Raw genomic sequence first — 19,068 nt, forward strand, 5'->3', positions numbered from 1 at the left:
CTGTCTGGATTACTCCTGTGCTCAGATTCTGCTTTTCCACTGATTGACTCCTGTCTTGTTATGTTTAGCATTGACAGGTGTCATGTTGTAATTCATTGGGCCTCATTACGAGTATGGGGGCAGCCATGCCCTTATTAAGGGCATGGCTGCCTCCATACCGGGTTCCAGCACCAGGTTCCTTCAATGAGGAATTACCGGGTCATTCCACCCTTGGACGACCCGGTAATTCCTCATTGAAAAAACCCATCCCCATTCCCATTTGAGCCCCCAATGGGCTCAATGGGAATGGGGAGGGAGCTAATAACGGGCCCGTTAATAATGGGCCCGTTATTAGCTCCCTGGTCCCCTCGCGGGACGCGCTAAGTACGTCTGGTTTTACCAGACGTTCTAAGCGGGTCCCGCAAGGGAATCTCATAATAGGGCATCCCGTAATGAACGATGCCGGTCCCTTACCGGCACCATTCATTACGGGACCGCCAGGGTCGTAATGAGGCCCATTGTCTTGATTTTATGGAGAAGGTGTGGTGAATCAGATGAGGCTGTTTTAGGGCCCTGCATTGGTATTGGTATTGTTTATTTATAAAGCGTCTATACCCAGTCAAGTGTTTCAAAGCGCTCAAGGAGGTTGGGAACATGGGGAAAAACAATAGTCGCTCAGAGCCCTTGAAATTCGGAGATGATAATAGTCTGCACACGATTCTGCAGTTTTACCAAGTGCACATTAAGGGGTGAAGACAAGGGAGACCAGACAGACAATCTTTAGGGAAAGGTGCATTTGGTTCGTGCAAGTGCACAGACGGTCAAGGGAGGGGGACGTCCAAGTGCACCAAGTCGGTGGAGACTGGGCTAAGTGCAGAGAGAGCCACTCTCTTGTGTTAATCTTAAGTGCATTGAGGGAGGGTGGGGTGCAGGGCCTTAGGCAAGTGCAGAGAGAATTGGAAGGGGTGCCCGGGACCTGTGAGACTCTGAGGTACACCAGGCAGCCAGTGGGCAAGCTGTAAGGAAGAGGAGGGAAGATTAGCAGGGTAGAGGGAGAGGGAGAGAGAAGGAGAAGGAGAAGAGGAAGGTCTTGAAGAGTTTCCGGAAATTAAGAACATCAGGCTCAAGATGGTGGGTGGCAAGGAGGCTGTTCCAGAGGGAGGCACATGCTGAGGATAAGATCTTCCTCTAAGTCTCTGTTTGGAGAACCAGCTCACTCGCAGAAGGTTGGAGGTCAATGAGCAGAGTGCCTGTGACTGTCAGTATTTAGGTAGGCAACATTGCAGGTAGGTAGCCCATAGAAAGCCTTGTGGACTATCCAGAGAGTCTTGAACTTGATCCTTGCAGCCACTGGGAGCCAGTGAAGGGATTTCAGCTCTGGAGAGATGCAGTCCCTGGGCCTAAGGCCAAGGATAAGTCTTGCGGTTCTGTTCTGGATGAGCTGCAGAGGGCGTAGGACAGAAGTAGGGAGGTTGAGGAAGAGGCTGTTGCAATAGTCCAGCCAGGAGAGAACCAGGGCTCTGGAGACAGTGAGCCGATGGGGGGAAAGTGAGAAAAGGTAGAGTTCCTCTGAGGAGGTGTAGCTGATAGACTTTTTTGAGATGTCTGAAATGTGAGAGGAGAGGGAGGGAGTGGAGTCAAAAATGACCCCAAGGTTTTTGGCCTCGCAGGTGGGTGCGGGCGCAGGGCCATTGGAGGCCAGAAACAGTGAAAGTGGGAAAGTGCGAGCAGGGGTCCCAATGCGAACAATCTCAGTCTTACTGGCATTGAGGCAGAGGTTGTTTGCAGCATGCCATGACTGAATAGCAGACAGACAGTCAGATATGAGTGAGGAGGAGGAGGCAGTTGAGGGTAGCCTGAAATAATGCTTCGTGTCATCCGTGCAACATTGGAAGTTAGAGGTGAAGTGGCAATCACACGTGCCAAGGTAGCCATATAGACGTTGAAGAATTAGGGGTATAGGTTTTATCCCTGTGGAATGCCGCAGGTTGGGAGAGCGATAGTCGAGAGAAAGGCTCTGAGCTCCACCTGGGATGGGCAGTCAGAGAGAAATGAGGATAACCACGGCAGAGCTTGACCTGAGATTCCCAAGGTGTCACAGAGAAGTGAAATCAGGATGTTGTGGTTCACAGTGTCAAAGGCAGAGGAAAGATCAAGGAGAATGAGGACAGAGGGAGTGTTAGTGTCAAGATTTGAGAGCAGGTCTTCACGGGTGTTCAGATGAGCAGTTTCCATGCCTCTGGATGCTCTAAAGCCAGACTGATGGTCCTGGAAGCAACCAATAGATTCAGTGTGGAGGGTCAGCTGAGAGATAGCCAACTTCTCCAGGAATTTGCCCAGGAAAGTAGTGATAGAGATCAGGCGGTAGTTTGCCAGAATGGGGGGGTTGGCAGAGGGTTTCTTGAGCAGTGGGTGCACAAGGGAGTGCTTAAGAGCAGTTGTGAAAACTCCAGTGGAAAAGGAGAGATTGCTGAGATCAGCCAAGGCTTGGGGGAGTCAATATTTTGTCCTTAATGGTTTTGAAGGGCAGGGGTCCACCTGTTTTAGATGAGGCCTTCATAGACCGGAATCGTCTAGTAGCCTCATCCGGTGTGACAGGTGAGAGAGAGGAGAGCGAAAGTGGAGGGGGGCCAAGGGAGGCTCCGCTGTTGGTGTATGCTGTGGTGTGGAGGAAAGAGGGGAAAGCATGTCTTGGGTTTTTGTGATAAAGTGTGCAGCCAGGACGGTGTAAAGGTCCTGGGTAGGTGTGACAGAAGAAGAGGCTGCTGCGGGATTGGCCAGTTCCTTTCAGAGTTTGAAAAGTTCAGCTGTGTTGTTTGATGCTGCAGAGATGTGGGCTTGAATAAACACTCTTTTCTTGGAGTGGATGCAGAGTCGACATTGCCTTTAAAGGAGGCGGCATGCCAGTTTGTCAGATGGTCCACTCAATGAATTCCATTTCCGCTCAGCTGCCCTACACTTGCGTATAAGGGCAGCCAGATCGGAGTCATACCAAGCGTTGCACTTTTTGGAAGGCTTCAGTTGGACCCTCATTACAGGGGCAACAGTATCAAGAGTGTTGGAGATAGAGAGATTGAGATTAGTGAGGGCTATGTCAGGGTGCGAGTCAGCTGCAGGAATGGGAGGAGGAGAGTAGGTGGCGCCAAAGGCAGCCACTGTCACTTTTTTCATGGGTCTGGTGATTTTGAGGCCAAGTGGCTGTGCTGGGTGTGCCGTTGCAAGAGGAGAGGAGAGCTTCAGGTGTGTGGAGAGAGGAGAGTGGTCAGTCCAAGAAAGAGATATAGTTATATGGGTAGAGAGAGGGATGTCAGTAGAGATGAGAGCATCCAAAGTGTGGCCCGTGGTGTGCGTGGAGCCAGAGGGTAGGATAGAGAAGGAGAGAGAGACGCATAGGTTGCATACATTGTTACATCCATGGTCTCAAGCATAAATACATAATATCATTGCCAGTCTATTGTTGGGTCCTCAATGTCTTTCCAAGTCTTTCACAATTCTATGTTCTTCTCAGCCACACAAACCATCAGGTGTCTTAGCATGTTTCTCCAACTCTAGGACAAATTTTAATGTTTCAGCACCCCTCCCAAACTATATATGTCCTTCAGGCTTCAGAGAATCCCTCTCAGGCTCAAGACACTTCCTAAAGCATTTCATTGTGAATAACAGCATGTTACAAAGCATACAGCACATACCTGGTTACCAACAGAGAAATGCATCATACGTATGCTAGGATTTGCATAAGCCTAGAAGCAGAGAGCATCCAGAAGACTCCATAGAGCACCCTTTCTTTCTTTTTGTGTACATGTATGTTCATTGTACGTGGGTACCCTGTTGATTTTACTGTAATTTTCTTTGCACATTTTTCATTTGCTTGAATATGGTACTTTTTAACTTGGTTATATTTCTGAACTGGAACAATGATATACTCCTTGTAACCCCACACCACAGCACATTGTTGTTTACTTTGTGGCTATTTACTTTGATTAGGAAAGGCCCTGATGAAGGACTACATAGTCTGAAATGCATTGGCCACTTTATGATGTTGACTTATAAACAACGTCAGCACACTATACTTTGAGAATAAAATACACTACTGAAGAATTAAATATTTGTTCAACTTGGATTAATGGAAAATTGAAATATTTGATGAATCCCGTTGGGATTAAAGGGTGTGCGGCCCACACCGCAGACAAGATTGTCGAGGTCATTTTTCAATTCACTTCTTCTGTGCTGGCACACGGTAGCACAAGTTAGTGGGCTGCACCCCAAGCAGCATTATTTTTGGATAAACTCACGCGCAACAAAGAATAACCAGCAGTGCCCGCTCGCATCCCCAGCTTTCTCCAGTATATTGAGTTTTCCCAAAGTTGTGACAATTAAGTAGGTGGTAAATAGGTTGTGTCTGAAGAAGGTTTGTAGGTAAATACACCTCCTTTATGGATGCTCCCATGAGTTAGGCAGAGTCCTTTGAAAAGGATTCTCTGGTTGATGGGGGGGCCTGTGGAGCATCTTTAAGCCAGAGCAAAGGGGTTTTGCATATTTTAAAGCCCAATATCGGTTGGCCTGATGAGTTTTTGATCTGCATAAGTGTCACAAACGTCGGTAATGTCCTCTTCTTCAGATGATAAAGTAGACTCTCACCCTTCCCCCCACTCCTCACCTTCCACCTTCTTCTTAGGTTTTCCTTCCTTGCGTCTTGAAGGTCTCTCTTTTTTTTTATGAAGGTAAGGACGCCCTCGATAGGATGCCACCGTGCCACTAAAATAGGGGCAACGGGGGTAACCCCTCCGGGAGCGCCAACAAGGGGAAAAAGCCGGAGGCACAAAAAAACCCTAAGAGACTTCCTTCAGATTGTTGAGGCGAGGTTGGCTGGTTACGTTGGAAATTGGTAGGTGATCGAAGAGTAGTCCAAAAAGCTCCCAAGAAGACTGGGTGGATAGGACTGTAAGGAGCAAACATCAAACTGCTACAGCGGAAAGGATTCTGACACGTGGCTGATCAAGAAGGCACAAGGGCTGGTCGAAAGTCACTCCAGGAGTTAGGCAGTAGAGCGTAACAACAAAGTCCAGGATGTTAGAGGACAAGGCAAAGGCAGTCCAGGAAACAGGCAAGGGTCGGGGTACACAGCAGATCCAACAGGTAAGGAGGCAAGACGAAGGCAGTCCAAACAGCAGGCCAAGGTCGGGTACACAGCAGATCCAAATGTAAACAGGCAAGAAGAAATCAAAGAAGGATAAGGGGAAGAAGACGAGAAGAGAAAAGGAGGGACCGAACGAGAAGCAAGAGGGAGAAAGAAGGAGAAGAGAGAGAGGAGGAGTGAAAGCAGGGAAACGGGAGGAGACGGAAAGGCAGCAAATACTAGGATCTAGCGAGAGAAAGAAATACAGAACACTCAAGAAAACGGGGTAGCAAACGAGCAACACGGAGTGGAAGTGAGAATACAGTGGGAGCGGCAGCAACACAGGAGGAAATCCGGAAACATTGCAATGCGTATGTAACCAGGAAGTGATGGAATTTATACTTCCGGCTACGTACGCGTGAAACATCTAGAACGGGAAACGCAATGGCGGACTGTAACGCCAGCGATTCCGCGCCAGCAATTCCACACCCGCCATCCCTGCCGCGATATGACAGTATGCCCCCTCCTAAGGAGGCCACTCCCAGGAAGCAGGAAATGGAATATGTGGACTAGAAGTGGGGCATGGACGTGAGAGGCTGGTTCCCATGAGTTTTCCGACCAGTGATAACCTTTCCATCGTACCAGATACTCCAATCTACCCCTGCGGTATCGGGAATCACAGATCTGGGCAACCTCAAATTCCTCCTGGGTAGAATCAGTGGGCAATGGGGCTCTTTTGGGGTGACGAGCCCAAGTGTCTTCGTGAAAAAGTTTCAGTTGAGAAGCATGAAACACTGGGTGAACCCTATGTAGGCCTTTGGGGAGTTTTAATCTGAAAGCCACCGGGTTGATAACCTGTGTGATCTCGTAAGGACCTAGACATCTAGGGGAAAGCTTGGAGGGATGTGCCCATCGTGGTAAGTATCTAGTGGACAACATGACACGAGAACCCACCCCCCATCCAGGAACCGGGTTACGATGTTTGTCGGCCTGCATCTTGTATCGTTCTTGGGCTTCACTAAGATTCTGTTTAACTTGCAGGTGGATGTTCCGCAGAATGGGGAGAGTGGAATCCACAGTGGGTAAGCTGGTAGGTATGTCAGAGACGGGCAATACGGACCGTGGGTGATAACCATAGTTACAGAAAAAAGGGCTTAGACCGAGAGTAGAGTGGAAAGAATTATTGTAGGAGAACTCTGCTAGAGGTAGTAGAGAGACCCAATTGTCCTGTTGGAGGTTAACATAGCATTGTAGGTATTGTTCCAAGGTGCCATTAAGACGTTCCGTCTGCCCATTGGATTGAGGATGGAATCCGGACGTCAAGGCTCTCTCAATGCCTAATCGGTCGCATAGGTCCTTCCAGAATCGGGAAGTATATTGGCTTCCCCGATCGGAGATGATCTTCTTAGGTACCCCATGGAGACGGAAGATATCTTTGATAAATGTCTCGACCATTCCAGCCGCTGTCGGGACCCCTGGTAATGGGGAGAAGTGTGCCATATTAGTGAAGAAATCGATGATACAAGTACACCCCTGAGATGGAGGCAAGTCAACGATGAAATCGGTTGAAATGATGTTCCAAGGCCCCTCTGGAACGGCATTGGGTTCCAAAAGTCCCACAGGTCTTTGGCGGGTACCCTTGCTGCGAAGACATGCCATGCAGGATTGGATGTAACGAACCACATCTTTTTTCATATCTGGCCAGTAAAAATGTCTTTGCAGATAGTCCAAAGTGCCCTTGGTGCCTCTATGACCAGCCATCTTGGAATCGTGACACCAATTTAAAGCCAACTTCCGAAAAGCGGGTGTAGGTAAATATAATATACCTTCCACAAGGTAGAGACCTTCCTTGATGTCGTATACGATGTTCCTGGGATGTTTCTCCAACTCAAATTTGCCTACAGAAGCTTCTCTCACCTGTCTCAAAAATGTGTATAGTACTCCGATCCGTTTGGGAAGAGGAAACATCAGGTCATGAGCACAATCCGATCCTGACATATAATCTCCTCGGCGAGATAGAGAGTCTGCGACTAGGTTTTGATGCCCAGGAATGTAGGTGATATCGAAATCAAACTGGACAAAGAAGTGGGCCCAGCGTGCTTGACATGTATTGTAGCACTCAAATTGTCGTAGTACTTGTAGGTTCTTATGGTCTGTTCTGATGGTAAAAGGGTGTTTACCTCCCTGTAGCAAATGTCGCCACTCCAAACAGGCTGACTTCATAGCTAACAGTTCGCGCTCAATGACTGAATAGTTTGTTTGGCTGGCATTGAGGGTTTTAGAAAAATAGGAAATCGGGTGTTCCACTCCTTGGTGTTCTTGCAGTAAGACCGCCCCAATGGCAGATGAGGAGGCGTCTGTCTCGACAATGAAGGGTCAGCTTTGATCCGGCTGTTGGAGAATGGGAGCGATACAAAAGGCTTCTTTGAGATTGCGAAAGCTGTCTTCTGCTTCGTAGACCATGAAAACGGGTTGGATGATTTCTTGAGCAAGGTGGTAATGGGTACTATCCTGTGGGAGAAGTTGGAGATGAATTTCCGATAGAAGTTTGCCAATCCTAGGAACCTTTGTGCGTCCTTGATGGATTTTGGAGAAGGCCACTCCAGGATGGCAGATACCTTGCGAGGGTCCATGGCGATACCCTGATTTGATAGAATGAATCCCGGATGGGGAATGGAGGTTGCAGAAAACACACATTTGTCAAGTTTGACCGAGAGATGATTGTCCCTTAATCTCTGGAAAACGTCTTTGACATGCCCTTCATGTTCTTCCGTAGTTTTTGAGTACACCAGGATGACGTCGAGATATACTATGGTGGTCTGACACAGCAAATCGGAAAACAGCCTGTCCATAAAGTGCTGAAATATCGAAGGGGCATTAACTAACCCAAAGGGCATCACCTGGTATTCGTATAACCCATATGGAGTCCTGAAAGCTGTCTTCCACTCATCCCCCTTTTGAATCCGGAGTAGGTGATAAGCATTCCGAAGATCCAATTTGGTAAAAACCGTGGCACCCTGGACGGCTTGAATGATTTCTGCAATAAGTGGGATTGGGTATCGATCCTTAATGGTCATCTTGTTCAATCTCCTGTAATCAATACACGGTCTCAACTCCTGTGACTCCTTCTTGGGGATGAAAAACAGGGAAGCACCAGCCGGAGATTTCGAAGGTCTGATTAGCCCATTGGCCAAGTTGTTATCCAGATATTCCCAGAGGAAGTGTCTCTCCTTGAGTGATAGAGGAAACATCCTACAAAAAGGTACTAATGCTCCTGGAACAAGGTCTATGCAGCAATCTTCCGGTCTGTGGGGAGGCAGATCACTAGGAGATTTCTATGCCACTACCTCAGCGTATTCCTGGAGGTGATGAGGAAGTCTGGACTCGTAGATACAGGTGGTCTGGACTGTCTAGAACCTTGGCTCCGGAAGACATTCTGCCTTACAAAAAGCGGATTGAAAGCTTAGTATGTTCTTAGCCCAGTCTATGTGAGGGTTATGTCTTCTAAGCCACCCTATCCCCAGTATGATGGGGAAGTGAGCTGCTCAAATGATATCAAATGAGATCCTTTCAGAATGCTGCTGTATGCGTAGGTACAGTTCTTCAGTGGTGTGGGTGATCATGCCAGAACTCAAAGGCTCTCCGTCAACTCCTTCTACCTTCTGGTCCTCTTGTTTAGCCACTCGGTTTATACCCTTCTGTTCTGCCCACAAGGTGTCGATGAAGTTGCCGGCAGCACCACAGTCGAGCAAAGCCTGAGTTATGATTTCTGTGTTGACCAGCGTTAGGGTAACAGTAAGAACCATCAGCCTGGAATCCTCTGGTGTCTCAGAGGAAGACACCGAAAGAGTTGCATAAGGACTTGAGATGACCCCTCGGGAGTGCGTCCTAACACTTACCGAGGGCGCTCGTTTCCCGAACGTCTAGGAGGAGGGACATCTGGACAGTCACGTAGCAAATGGGTAGAGGCTCCACAGTACATACACAAACTGCCATCCCGTCGTCTCTTACGTTCCTCCGGGGTGAGCGGGGCTCGAGCCGTACCAATCTGCATTGGTTCGTCTTTGCCTTGGCGTGAGGACGGTAAAGAGGAAGGTGGCTGAGTCTCTGGGGGAGGAATACTGTAGAGCTTGGTCTTCTTTCTTTCGGACCGTCGTTCCGATAGTCGGAAATCAATCTGAAGAGTGGCAGTGATGAGATCCAAAAAAGATGTCGGACGGGCTAAACGTGCCAACTCGTCCTTGAGATCCTCTCTCAACCCTCGATGAAAAATGGCATATTGAGCCTGTTCCTGCAAGCCAGCTTCTGCGGCTATCTGTTTGAAGGTGGTGATGTAGGTCAGTAAATCTGAATTTCCCTGTCGGATGTCCAAGAGATCCTCGGATGCAAGGAAAGTACTTTCCATGCGCAGAAAAGTCTGCTGTAGTAGAGTCTTGAAAGCATCATAATCTTGTAAAACAGGATCGGGTTGAGTGACCAGAGGGGTGGCCCAAGCCAGAGCATTACCCGTCATGTGGGTAATCATAAAGCCTACTTTGGCGTGATCCGAAGCGAAAGTCTGTGGGCGGAAGGAAAAGTGGAGATTGCAAGCATCTAGGAACTCCTTCACTCGCTTAGGCGAGCCATCAAATTTGCCTGATACCAAAGGGAGCGAGGGTAGGTCTGCAGAGGGTCGTTCTCTTGCCGTCATTCGCTGTTGTAGTGCTGTGTTGGCAGCCTTGAGGTTCTGGACCTCCAGGTTAAGGCTTTGAATGGCAGCTACAAGTTCCTGCACTTGCTGGGGAGTTGCCATATCTTTTTCTTGTTGGAATTGCAAACTGTCACAAACGTCGGTAATGTCCTCTTCTTCAGACGATAAAGTAGACTCTCCCCCTTCCCCCAACTCCTCACCTTCCACCTTCTTCTTAGGTTTTCCTTCCTTGCGTCTTGAAGGTCTCTCTTTTTTTTTATGAAGGTAAGGACGCCCTCGATAGGATGCCACTGTGCCACTAAAATAGGGGCAACAGGGGTAACCCCTCCGGGAGCGCCAACAAGGGGAAAAAGCCAGAGGCACAAAAAAACCCTAAGAGACTTCCTTCAGATTGTTGAGGCGAGGTTGGCTGGTTACGTTGGAAATTGGTAGGTGATCGAAGAGTAGTCCAAAAAGCTCCCAAGAAGACTGGGTGGATAGGACTGTAAGGAGCAAACAACAAACTGCTACAGCGGAAAGGATTCTGACACGTGGCTGGTCAAGAAGGCACAAGGGCTGGTCGAAAGTCACTCCAGGAGTTAGGCAGTAGAGGGTAACAACAAAGTCCAGGAGGTTAGAGGACAAGGCAAAGGCAGTCCAGGAAACAGGCAAGGGTCGGGGTACACAGCAGATCCAACAGGTAAGGAGGCAAGACAAAGGCAGTCCAAACAGCAGCCCAAGGTCGGGTACACAGCGGATCCAAATGTAAACAGGCAAGAAGAAATCAAAGAAGGATAAGGGGAAGAAGACGAGAAGAGAAAAGGAGGGACCGAACAAGAAGAAAGAGGGAGAAAGAAGGAGAAGAGAGAGAGGAGGAGTGAAAGCAGGGAAACGGGAGGAGACGGAAAGGCAGCAAATACTAGGATCTAGCGAGAGAAAGAAATACAGAACACCCAAGAAAACGGGGTAACAAACGAGAAACACGGAGAGGAAGCAAGAATACAGTGGGAGCGGCAGCAACACAGGAGGAAACCCAGAAACGTTGCAACGCGTATGTAACCAGGAAGTGATGGAATGTATACTTCCGGCTACGTACACGTGCAACATCTAGAACGGTGCAGAGAGAAGCCGTGCCGGGAAACGCAATGGCGGACTGTAACGCCAGCGATTCCGCGCCAGCGATTCCACACCCGCCATCCCTGCCGCGATATGACAATAAGATGTTGGATTTAGTATTTGTTCAGTTCTATCTACTTAGTGCTAGCATAGTTACATTTAGAAAAAGCCTGTGCTCTGGTCAATATTGCCATCTGTACCATCTAAAAATAAGGTATGATCTTGCATAACATGTAGACTTTCCTGTGATCCTGGCAGGAAACGTCATCTGCCTGGAATAAGAAGGACCTGTCAGAGTCAATGGTGATGCCCAAGGTTTTTGTGTTTGTGGCAGGGAAATCAGGGTTCTGAGCAACTCTGGTCACTTGAAAGTAAGGGAAGTGGGATCTAAAGAGCATTACTTCCGTTTTAGCAAAGCTTATTTTATGTCATCCGCACTTGTACAGTCCAAGAACAGTTAATGATTGTTTTGTGGAAAGAGAGGTTCTTATCCAAATTAAAGGCAATCTGGGAAGTATCTTTGCAAGTTTGCAGTTTAGGAGAGAATGTATGAAGTACTGAGGCTAATGGTTTTATATAGGCAGCAGGTGTGACAGAGAGGGCATTTGAGGATGCACCTAATAGGATGATAGGTTTGGATCTGAAATCACCTACCTTTACTAGGGTAGAGCCATCTTAAAGAAATGATCTGCTGGACATGGTGGCCCAAGATTGTATGTAGTTGATTGATGGGTAGCAATTGATAAACCATAGTATAAGATGTTGTAGGTTCTAAGACAACCTGGACATATGGGATATTAGAGTCGAGAGTTATTTTGATTAATTCCCCATGACATTTAACGCCGTTGCAGTGCTTTCAGAGCACCTAAAATCTGATTGTCATTCAACAGATGAAGTCTCTTCCTGTTTACTGTCAGGTGAATCATAATGATGCTTTCCATGTTTAGTAATAGATGGTATATTAGAGATTAACCAGTGGTTGTTGGATGTTGACATCTAGGTTGCGGTCATTGTAGCTTCTGTGCAGGATAGATGCAATTTGTATTCTCAATATAATTAGATTTGTCATGCAAATCCTGCTTGAGTTTGCATGCGCTATTTGCGCAGCCACAGCGTGCCTACTATCTACATTTAAATACTCAAAGTAGGGTATTTAATTAGCATGAATGCGGCAAGCAAGCATTTGGGAACATTTAGAAGCTGCACAAAGCTGGGTTTGACTTCCTTTGCACAAGATGGAAACCAACATGATCTTTATATATGTATGTTTTATACAGAAAGGTATCCATCTGGCATCGCCTCATCCTATTTTACTACTCCTTAACAGAAAAGGTATTTTAAAAAAGCGACTTACAAATACAAATATCAATGATGAAGATGCAGTAAATCAGCAGCTCTTGAAGGGTAGATTTCATTTCAACTTCCGAGCCATAGGTATGATTGGGTTTGGGGGGACCTGAAAGATAAAATGATAAAGTTACCTCTGTGCTGAATCTGATAATCCCAATCCATAGATCTTTCTTATTGTCAACCACTGGGATGACTTTGCCTAAATCGGGGTGAGAGTTAGAGGGGGCTGAAACACCTGCCGCCTCTGTTTGAATCCAAGCATTGTGCAAGCAAACAAACCACATGTGCGAGCGGAGCATTACACGGTCACAAGTTTACCATTTGTAAATAGTTAGTGTGGAAACGTGGCTGAAGAAAGGGTGCTGGATGGCTTATGGGATTACTGGTACCAGCAAAGGAATCACTATTCATTAACAGTGTCACAGCTCTTTTTTGTTCCCAACAATTGAGACAGATTCCCAAGAAGAAATCCAAAATGACGGAGGAATGTAAATCACCATTGGCCAGCCAAGCATCCAAACAAATGCATTTCCTAGGAGGTTGTGGCAAATGGATCATTGCCATTTGAAGATTAGCCAGGAGAAACATATTGACATTAAGACATTAGGGGAACAAGACAGCTGTCCTACAGATATCTCTTTGTGCAATGCTTCCTTGCGCCTCAATGAATGTGTACCGATAGTCTCTAGAGCAGAAGAGCCAGGGGAAGGTTGGAATAAGGGATGCATGACACAATCCATATTGCAACGGCTGCATTGGTATTTTAATGGTATGGTGCTCAGATTTATACTGGACAACACTGCCATTTCTATGGTCTCCAGGCACTTTAGCAGACCTGAAAGATAGTGGGTGGGTTTGACTAGTGGTTGAAGATGGAAAATGCAAGATAGCTTTGCTCTTGTGTTGATGCATGCAGACCAGGCGTACCATAGCCCTGTGTGCAGGTGTGTTTCAAGGTGTTTTTTTGTTTTGTTGCCAGGACCGTTAAGAGGTTTGCGTCCAGAAAAGAAAACATGTGCCCCATAGTGCTAGGCATCTTTGGTCAGGGTTAGGGTATGTATGTCTTTTATTGAGGTGTAGTATTCTATTTATTCTCATATGGTGGAAGGGGTATTAAGAAACTCTGTGTGAGTGGCTCAATAGGTTTGCCTATAGATTGAGCTGGGAAGTTTGATTAGTTAGTGAGTCTTGTTGGCAAAGGCTGAGTGAGAGATTGGAGAGTGGGCATAGTTTCATTGTTCATATTGCAGAGAGGCTGGGGAATCATTTACTGCATTGTTCCATGGGTGGTGCGGTACCTGGTGGCGAGGACTATGTGTGAGAGTAGTAAAGAGAGAGGGCGGCACAAAGCAAGGTGACAGCAAGGCTGTTATCCTGTGATGCAACGATAGGCAAACGTTACATTATGGCATGGACTACGTTGTGTTGGAGAGGATCAGAATGCCATGCCTTGGTTGGTTGGCTGAAGCGCAAAAAGTGAGCATTCACAGTGAGCTCTGTCCTGAGTTGCTGGTTAGCCTGAAATGTTGACGACATCCGATTGCTGAATGGTATCTCATTTGGCTTGGTTTAGAAATGCTTAGTCTTTAGTGTTTTGCTGAAGCTAAGGTGATCCTCAATTGTGTGGATTCCTGTTGGCAGAGTGTTTCAGAGCTTGGCTGTCACGTTGGATAATGCCAATGATCTGTCTCTGTCTCTCTCATACTCTCTCTCTCTGTCCCTCTCGAGCGGAGTGTTTTCCAGTGTCTTCTTGTGAAAGTGGATTCCCCTTTATGAGACCGGAGCTTGACTGCTGGTGCTTTCATAACTAAATGTATTATGAGGTGGTAGTGCCACAGAACATGGCTGGAAGGGGCTGTAGTAGTTAACATTTCTTCACAGAAAATTGTGCCCAGTGAATGCCTGGCAGAAGAACACATTATTTAGCCCTGGTAATGTTCTCTCTGATGCATGTTCCTCCCACAGATTCCTCCTCTTTGAAATATCTGATATCCTGCTTGCAGCTTCGGAAAGACAGCAAAGGGTGCTGTGCATCGTCAGCTCGGCTGTGATGTTGACACTGGTGTAAATGGCACTCACTGCGCCCATTGCTTCAGTTCAGGTTTTCCCCTATTTATGCATAGTCATCTCTAAGGTCATAGAAATGCAAACGTTGAAAAGAGAGGAAGACATAAACCATGAAGGTTCTCCCACGCTCTCAAATGAACTGGGATATCCCTGCCGGCTAAAGTGTAGCATTCCATGATGCCTAGAATAATCAAACAGGATAATGTCTGTCTGGTAACAGCTTGTCCCAACTTATGACGAGTATAGCCCACAAAGAACTAGTCATTCTGTCTGACTTTAGATTAAGTCTCTCTTCATCCATAGATGGATGATTAGGTGGATAGAAGGTTGGCAAGATAATCTTTTGTGCCAGGTGAAACTCAGACACCACCTAGGTAGAAATGAAGGATGAACCATCAAAACAACCTTTCCTTATAAAAGGTAGTGAACAATGGTTTGCAAGATAAAGCCTGAAGCTCACTTACTCTGTGAGCCAAAGTGATTGTTGTTAAAATGTCAACATTCTAAGTGTACACAAATGAAGAGGCTCAAAAGGTGCTCCCATTAAGAACTTCAACACTAAATTAAGGTCACTATAAACTATATAAATGGTACCGGTGGGAAAATGTTCACCAGGCCTTTCAGGAACTGGATAACAATTGGAATTTTGAAATATGAGCCTTGTTCAGTAGAGCGCTTGAAAATGGAAAGCGCTGCCAGATAACCTTTTGCAGTGGAAACCTACAGCCCTTGATAGGCCAGTTGTAACAAGAAAGATAACACTGACAGTGTGCCACAAGAAAAGGTTCTATATTCTTAGCTCTGCTTCAGATGCAAAATGTGTTCCAATGGCAGCAGTATAGAGCCTTTGTTGCTGGCCTTCTGGCCAAAAGCAACACCTCCATTATGTCTTCCGGGAGGTCTCAATCTCTGTATTTAAACCTCTAAGAAACCAGGCATGAAGGTTCAGGGTTCTGATTTCTGGGTGGAGAAGGCAACCTCCTTCTTCAGTGAGCAGGTCTGTGCTTTGAGGAAGACGAACCGGAGGGCAGATGGACATGTCCAGAATATCCGGGTACCACATCCTCCTGGCTCAATCTGGAGCAAGACTGTCATCTATTGGGTACTTCCACAAATCTATCTTTGTCGGGGGCCAGGCTCGAGTGTGGAAGAATGTAGACACTAGTCGAGAAAAAGGAGACTGGTTACCCCTCCCTTAGTTGGTTGATGGTACTGAATGCTTTCACTTCCCAGATTACCTAACCATCGGCTGCTATTTGTGCTTCTAGTCTATGAGACAGAGTAATATATTACTCGTATGTTTTTGTATTTCAAAAACAGTTTTATTTATAAAGTGCATAAAAAAGCCTAAGAGACACCCTCATCACTAAATCAAAGTCAAACAAAACAACATAAATATTCAAATATTCAGGTTGTGTGCAAATAGTGTTTGGATGAAACAATGCTAGATACAGAACTTAATCAGTATAGCAATTGTCACACACAGTAAAAAACGTTGTGACTGGGGGTTAGTATCATAGTGATATCGCTATTATTTTTCTGTCAAGACACAGTGATGTATATGGTGTCCATTCTATTCTGAAGAGCACCGAATAAGTTAGGTTTTCTTATTCATATTGTCGACACGTGCTTCGGCTCTCGATCTATGTTACACTGTACTCGCGTGTACACAGTTAATTAGTTGAGGAGCTATCTTCAGGACATATAATTCATTTTAATGCAGCATTAGTCAGAGACACTTCCCTATTTCTTAGCTACCTTACAACAAGGCAAATGCAGTACAGAGATATGTGATGCTTTCCAGTGACAGGCACTCGGATGTCAGAATTCTTCTATAAATGGGCGACTGTATCTTGCTACTCAGTTGTTGGTCCTATGGAGAAGCAGTGTCCATGGACGATGAGTTTATTCTGCCTGTTCCTCATTTTTCATCAATCACTGGGCTTTTGTGCTCACTTTCATGCAAGTTGTAATTTCCGTGCAAGCCGTGCTTTGAGGAAGACGAATCGGAGGGCAGATGGACATGTCCAGAGGATCCGGGTATCACATCCTCCTGGCCCAATCTGGAACAATCAGGATCATGGACTTCCTGAACTTTCTCAACCTCCTGATGACGTGAGGAATGTTAGGGACTGGAGGGAACGCATGCAGGAGTGGAACATCCCAGTCCACCACAAACGCATCTGCCAGAGCTCCTCTCTGAGGAAATTCCCTGGAGCAGAACAGGTCACACTGCCTGTTGATACTGGACGCACACAGATCCACTTGAGGGGTTCCCCAAACAGTGAAGATCTCTAGAAGGACTTGCTGAGCTAACTTCTACTCGTAGGAGGCTGTGTTCTACCCATTTAGATAATCTACCACTGTATTCTCCTCTGAAGCTTGGTGACCAGCTGACAAGCCTTCTTGCAGTGCCCAAAAGCAGAGCTGCATTGCCATTCTGCACAGTGGTAGTGACCCTACAACTCCTCTCTTGTTGATGTAATGTATGACCACTGTGTTGTCCATCATTATTGGGAATTTCTTCCCCTGTACAGAAGTCAGAAAGGCCATCAGTACGAGTCTGATTGCCCCTAGCTCCAAAAGGTTTTGGACTCCGATGGAGACCAGAGATGCGGATCATCAGATCGTTTGCATGAGCTCTCCAACCCAAGAGGGTGGTGTCGGTACCGGCAGTTATCTACTGCCATAGTTCCAAAAATGGATGCCATGAGGCCAGAGCAACTTCACAGAATCTAAGGCTGGTAGATACTGGCCCTTCTGAAATTTGTGGACCATCTGCAGAATTTGCTGAGCCCTCGCCTTGGGGGGCGAGGCATTCCCCAAGGAAGAATCCAGGACCACTCCAATGAAATGAAGCTTTTGAGAAGGTGCCATGTGGAAATTCTTCAAATTAAGGGAGACGCCCAGTAAATTCCTCCCCTCCTTAGAATCACTGCCACCACCCCCATCAACTTGGTGAAAACCCTTGGGGCGCAGACGAGCCAGAATGGTAGAACTCAAAATTGAAAGTGAGAACTGAAAATGGCGAACCTCGGGTACTTTGTGTTCTTGGGATGTATAGGCACATAAAAGTAAGCATTCTGAAAATCCATTGACACCATCCCGTCCAATCCTGGAGCTGAGGGGCCTGGAGGATCTTTGATATAGAGTTACCATCTTGAACTTGTCCTTCCTAAGGAACTTGTTCAAGCATCGCAAGTCCAAAATGGGTCACAGTGCTCCGTCCTTTTTAGGAATCAGAAAGTAAGTGGAGTACCATCCTTGGTTCCACTCCACTACAGGCACCATTTCTATTGCACCTTTCTCCAGCAGGGTGAGAATCTCCTGTAGGAGGAGCGGATCTGGCTCCCGGAAAGATTAGATGCTTGGCAGACAATCCAGTGGCCTTTCTAAGAATGGGAGATAGTAACCATGGGCTACTGTTTGCAGTGCTGAAGCATCCAAAGTAATGCCTTGCCATTCTTCCAAATACTTTGTCAACCTGCCTCCCACTACCATCCTGTCCACTAAGGCCCCAAAGAGGATTTGGTGCTGTGGCTGCTGCACTGGATAAAGGGGCAGTGGCTGTGTGAGTAGCTTTACCTCCATGACCTCGTGCCCCACGAGGCAGCCGTCACAATGCTCTGACAACTGAAGAGCAGAACCGAAAGGAACGACCCCTCCAATTCTGAGAAGCCATATGGGCTTGTTGCGGCTGGTGAATCACCACTCCTAGTGACCTAGCAGTTGCCTTGGCAGTTTTTCCAAGCTCTCATCAGCTTTAGATCCAAGCAGATGTGAGCCATCAAAAAGCATATCCATAAGCCTTGCCTAAACATCTGTTGCAAACCCTGACCTGCGCAACCACACAAATTGTCTTGTAACGGCATTTGCTGCCATAGCACGACTTACGCAATTAGAGGAGTCTAAGTCTGACTGCAGAGACTGGAACATTGCATCTTTGTTATCCTGAATGATGTTGAGGAAACCTTCCTTCTCTTCACCCTCAGGAATTTGTTACACAGCCATTGTCACAACTTCCCAAAGCATAAATTAATATTTTGCTAGGGCACTCATACCATTAATGGCCTTGAGAGCCATGCTTCCTGCAGAAAAGAACTCTCTTTGCCAGGGTATCACATTTTTTGTTATCCCTATCTGGAGGGATCATTGGAAAGGCAACCACCTTTGAGGTAGACATGGCCGCTTGTACCACCAGACTTTCTGGAGTGGGATGCCTAGATAAAAACCCTGATCTATGGCCGAGGGCTTGTACTTTTTTGTGAAATCTTTATTCACAGCTGGTATAGTGTCCACCTTCTGCCAATTCTCCAGGATTCTGTTTTTGAATGCCATATGAAATGGCAGTAGAGGATCCTTAGGAGGACCATTATATAGGATATCAGTGAGATCATCCTTTTCATATTCTGCAACAGGCCTACCCCGGCCTAGGTATTCAGTCACTTTGCCCATGACATGTCTATATGAGGCATCAGCATGCCTAGTTGAGTCCACTGGCATCCTTGACTCTCAGAAATCAATTCCTCTGCCGCATATAGAGTTCCAAACTCTAAGCCAAATGGAAGACTGTCCACCTCAACTTCCTCTTCCTCGAAAATTGAGACCATAAACCTGAAAAACTCTTTCTTTGATAAGGGCTTAAAAATATTCAGTGGTTCCAGTGAAGACGATGAATTCGACATCAAGACCACGACGTTGAGGAACTCGACGCTGACTCCTTTGACGGAGCAGAACAGGAAGGCCGTGGCTTTGGCTTATCTTGAGTCAT

At 46.6% G+C, this 19,068-nt stretch overlaps 1 protein-coding gene across 2 annotated transcripts in view; it reads right to left on the bottom strand.

Moving 5' to 3' along the window:
* Positions 1–19,068, bottom strand: part of PKD2L2 (polycystin 2 like 2, transient receptor potential cation channel) — an 817,035-nt gene that overhangs the window by 748,010 nt on the left and 49,957 nt on the right. For both annotated transcript variants that reach the window (XM_069652616.1, XM_069652617.1), the window contains exon 3: positions 12,235–12,336. In XM_069652616.1, coding sequence (XP_069508717.1) covers positions 12,235–12,336 — 102 coding nt within the window. The remainder of the gene's footprint in view (positions 1–12,234; positions 12,337–19,068) is intronic.

The sequence above is a fragment of the Ambystoma mexicanum genome, chromosome 3p, assembly GCF_040938575.1.
Source record: "Ambystoma mexicanum isolate Mex_15411 chromosome 3p, UKY_AmexF1_1, whole genome shotgun sequence".
NCBI classification, from domain to species: domain Eukaryota; kingdom Metazoa; phylum Chordata; class Amphibia; order Caudata; family Ambystomatidae; genus Ambystoma; species Ambystoma mexicanum.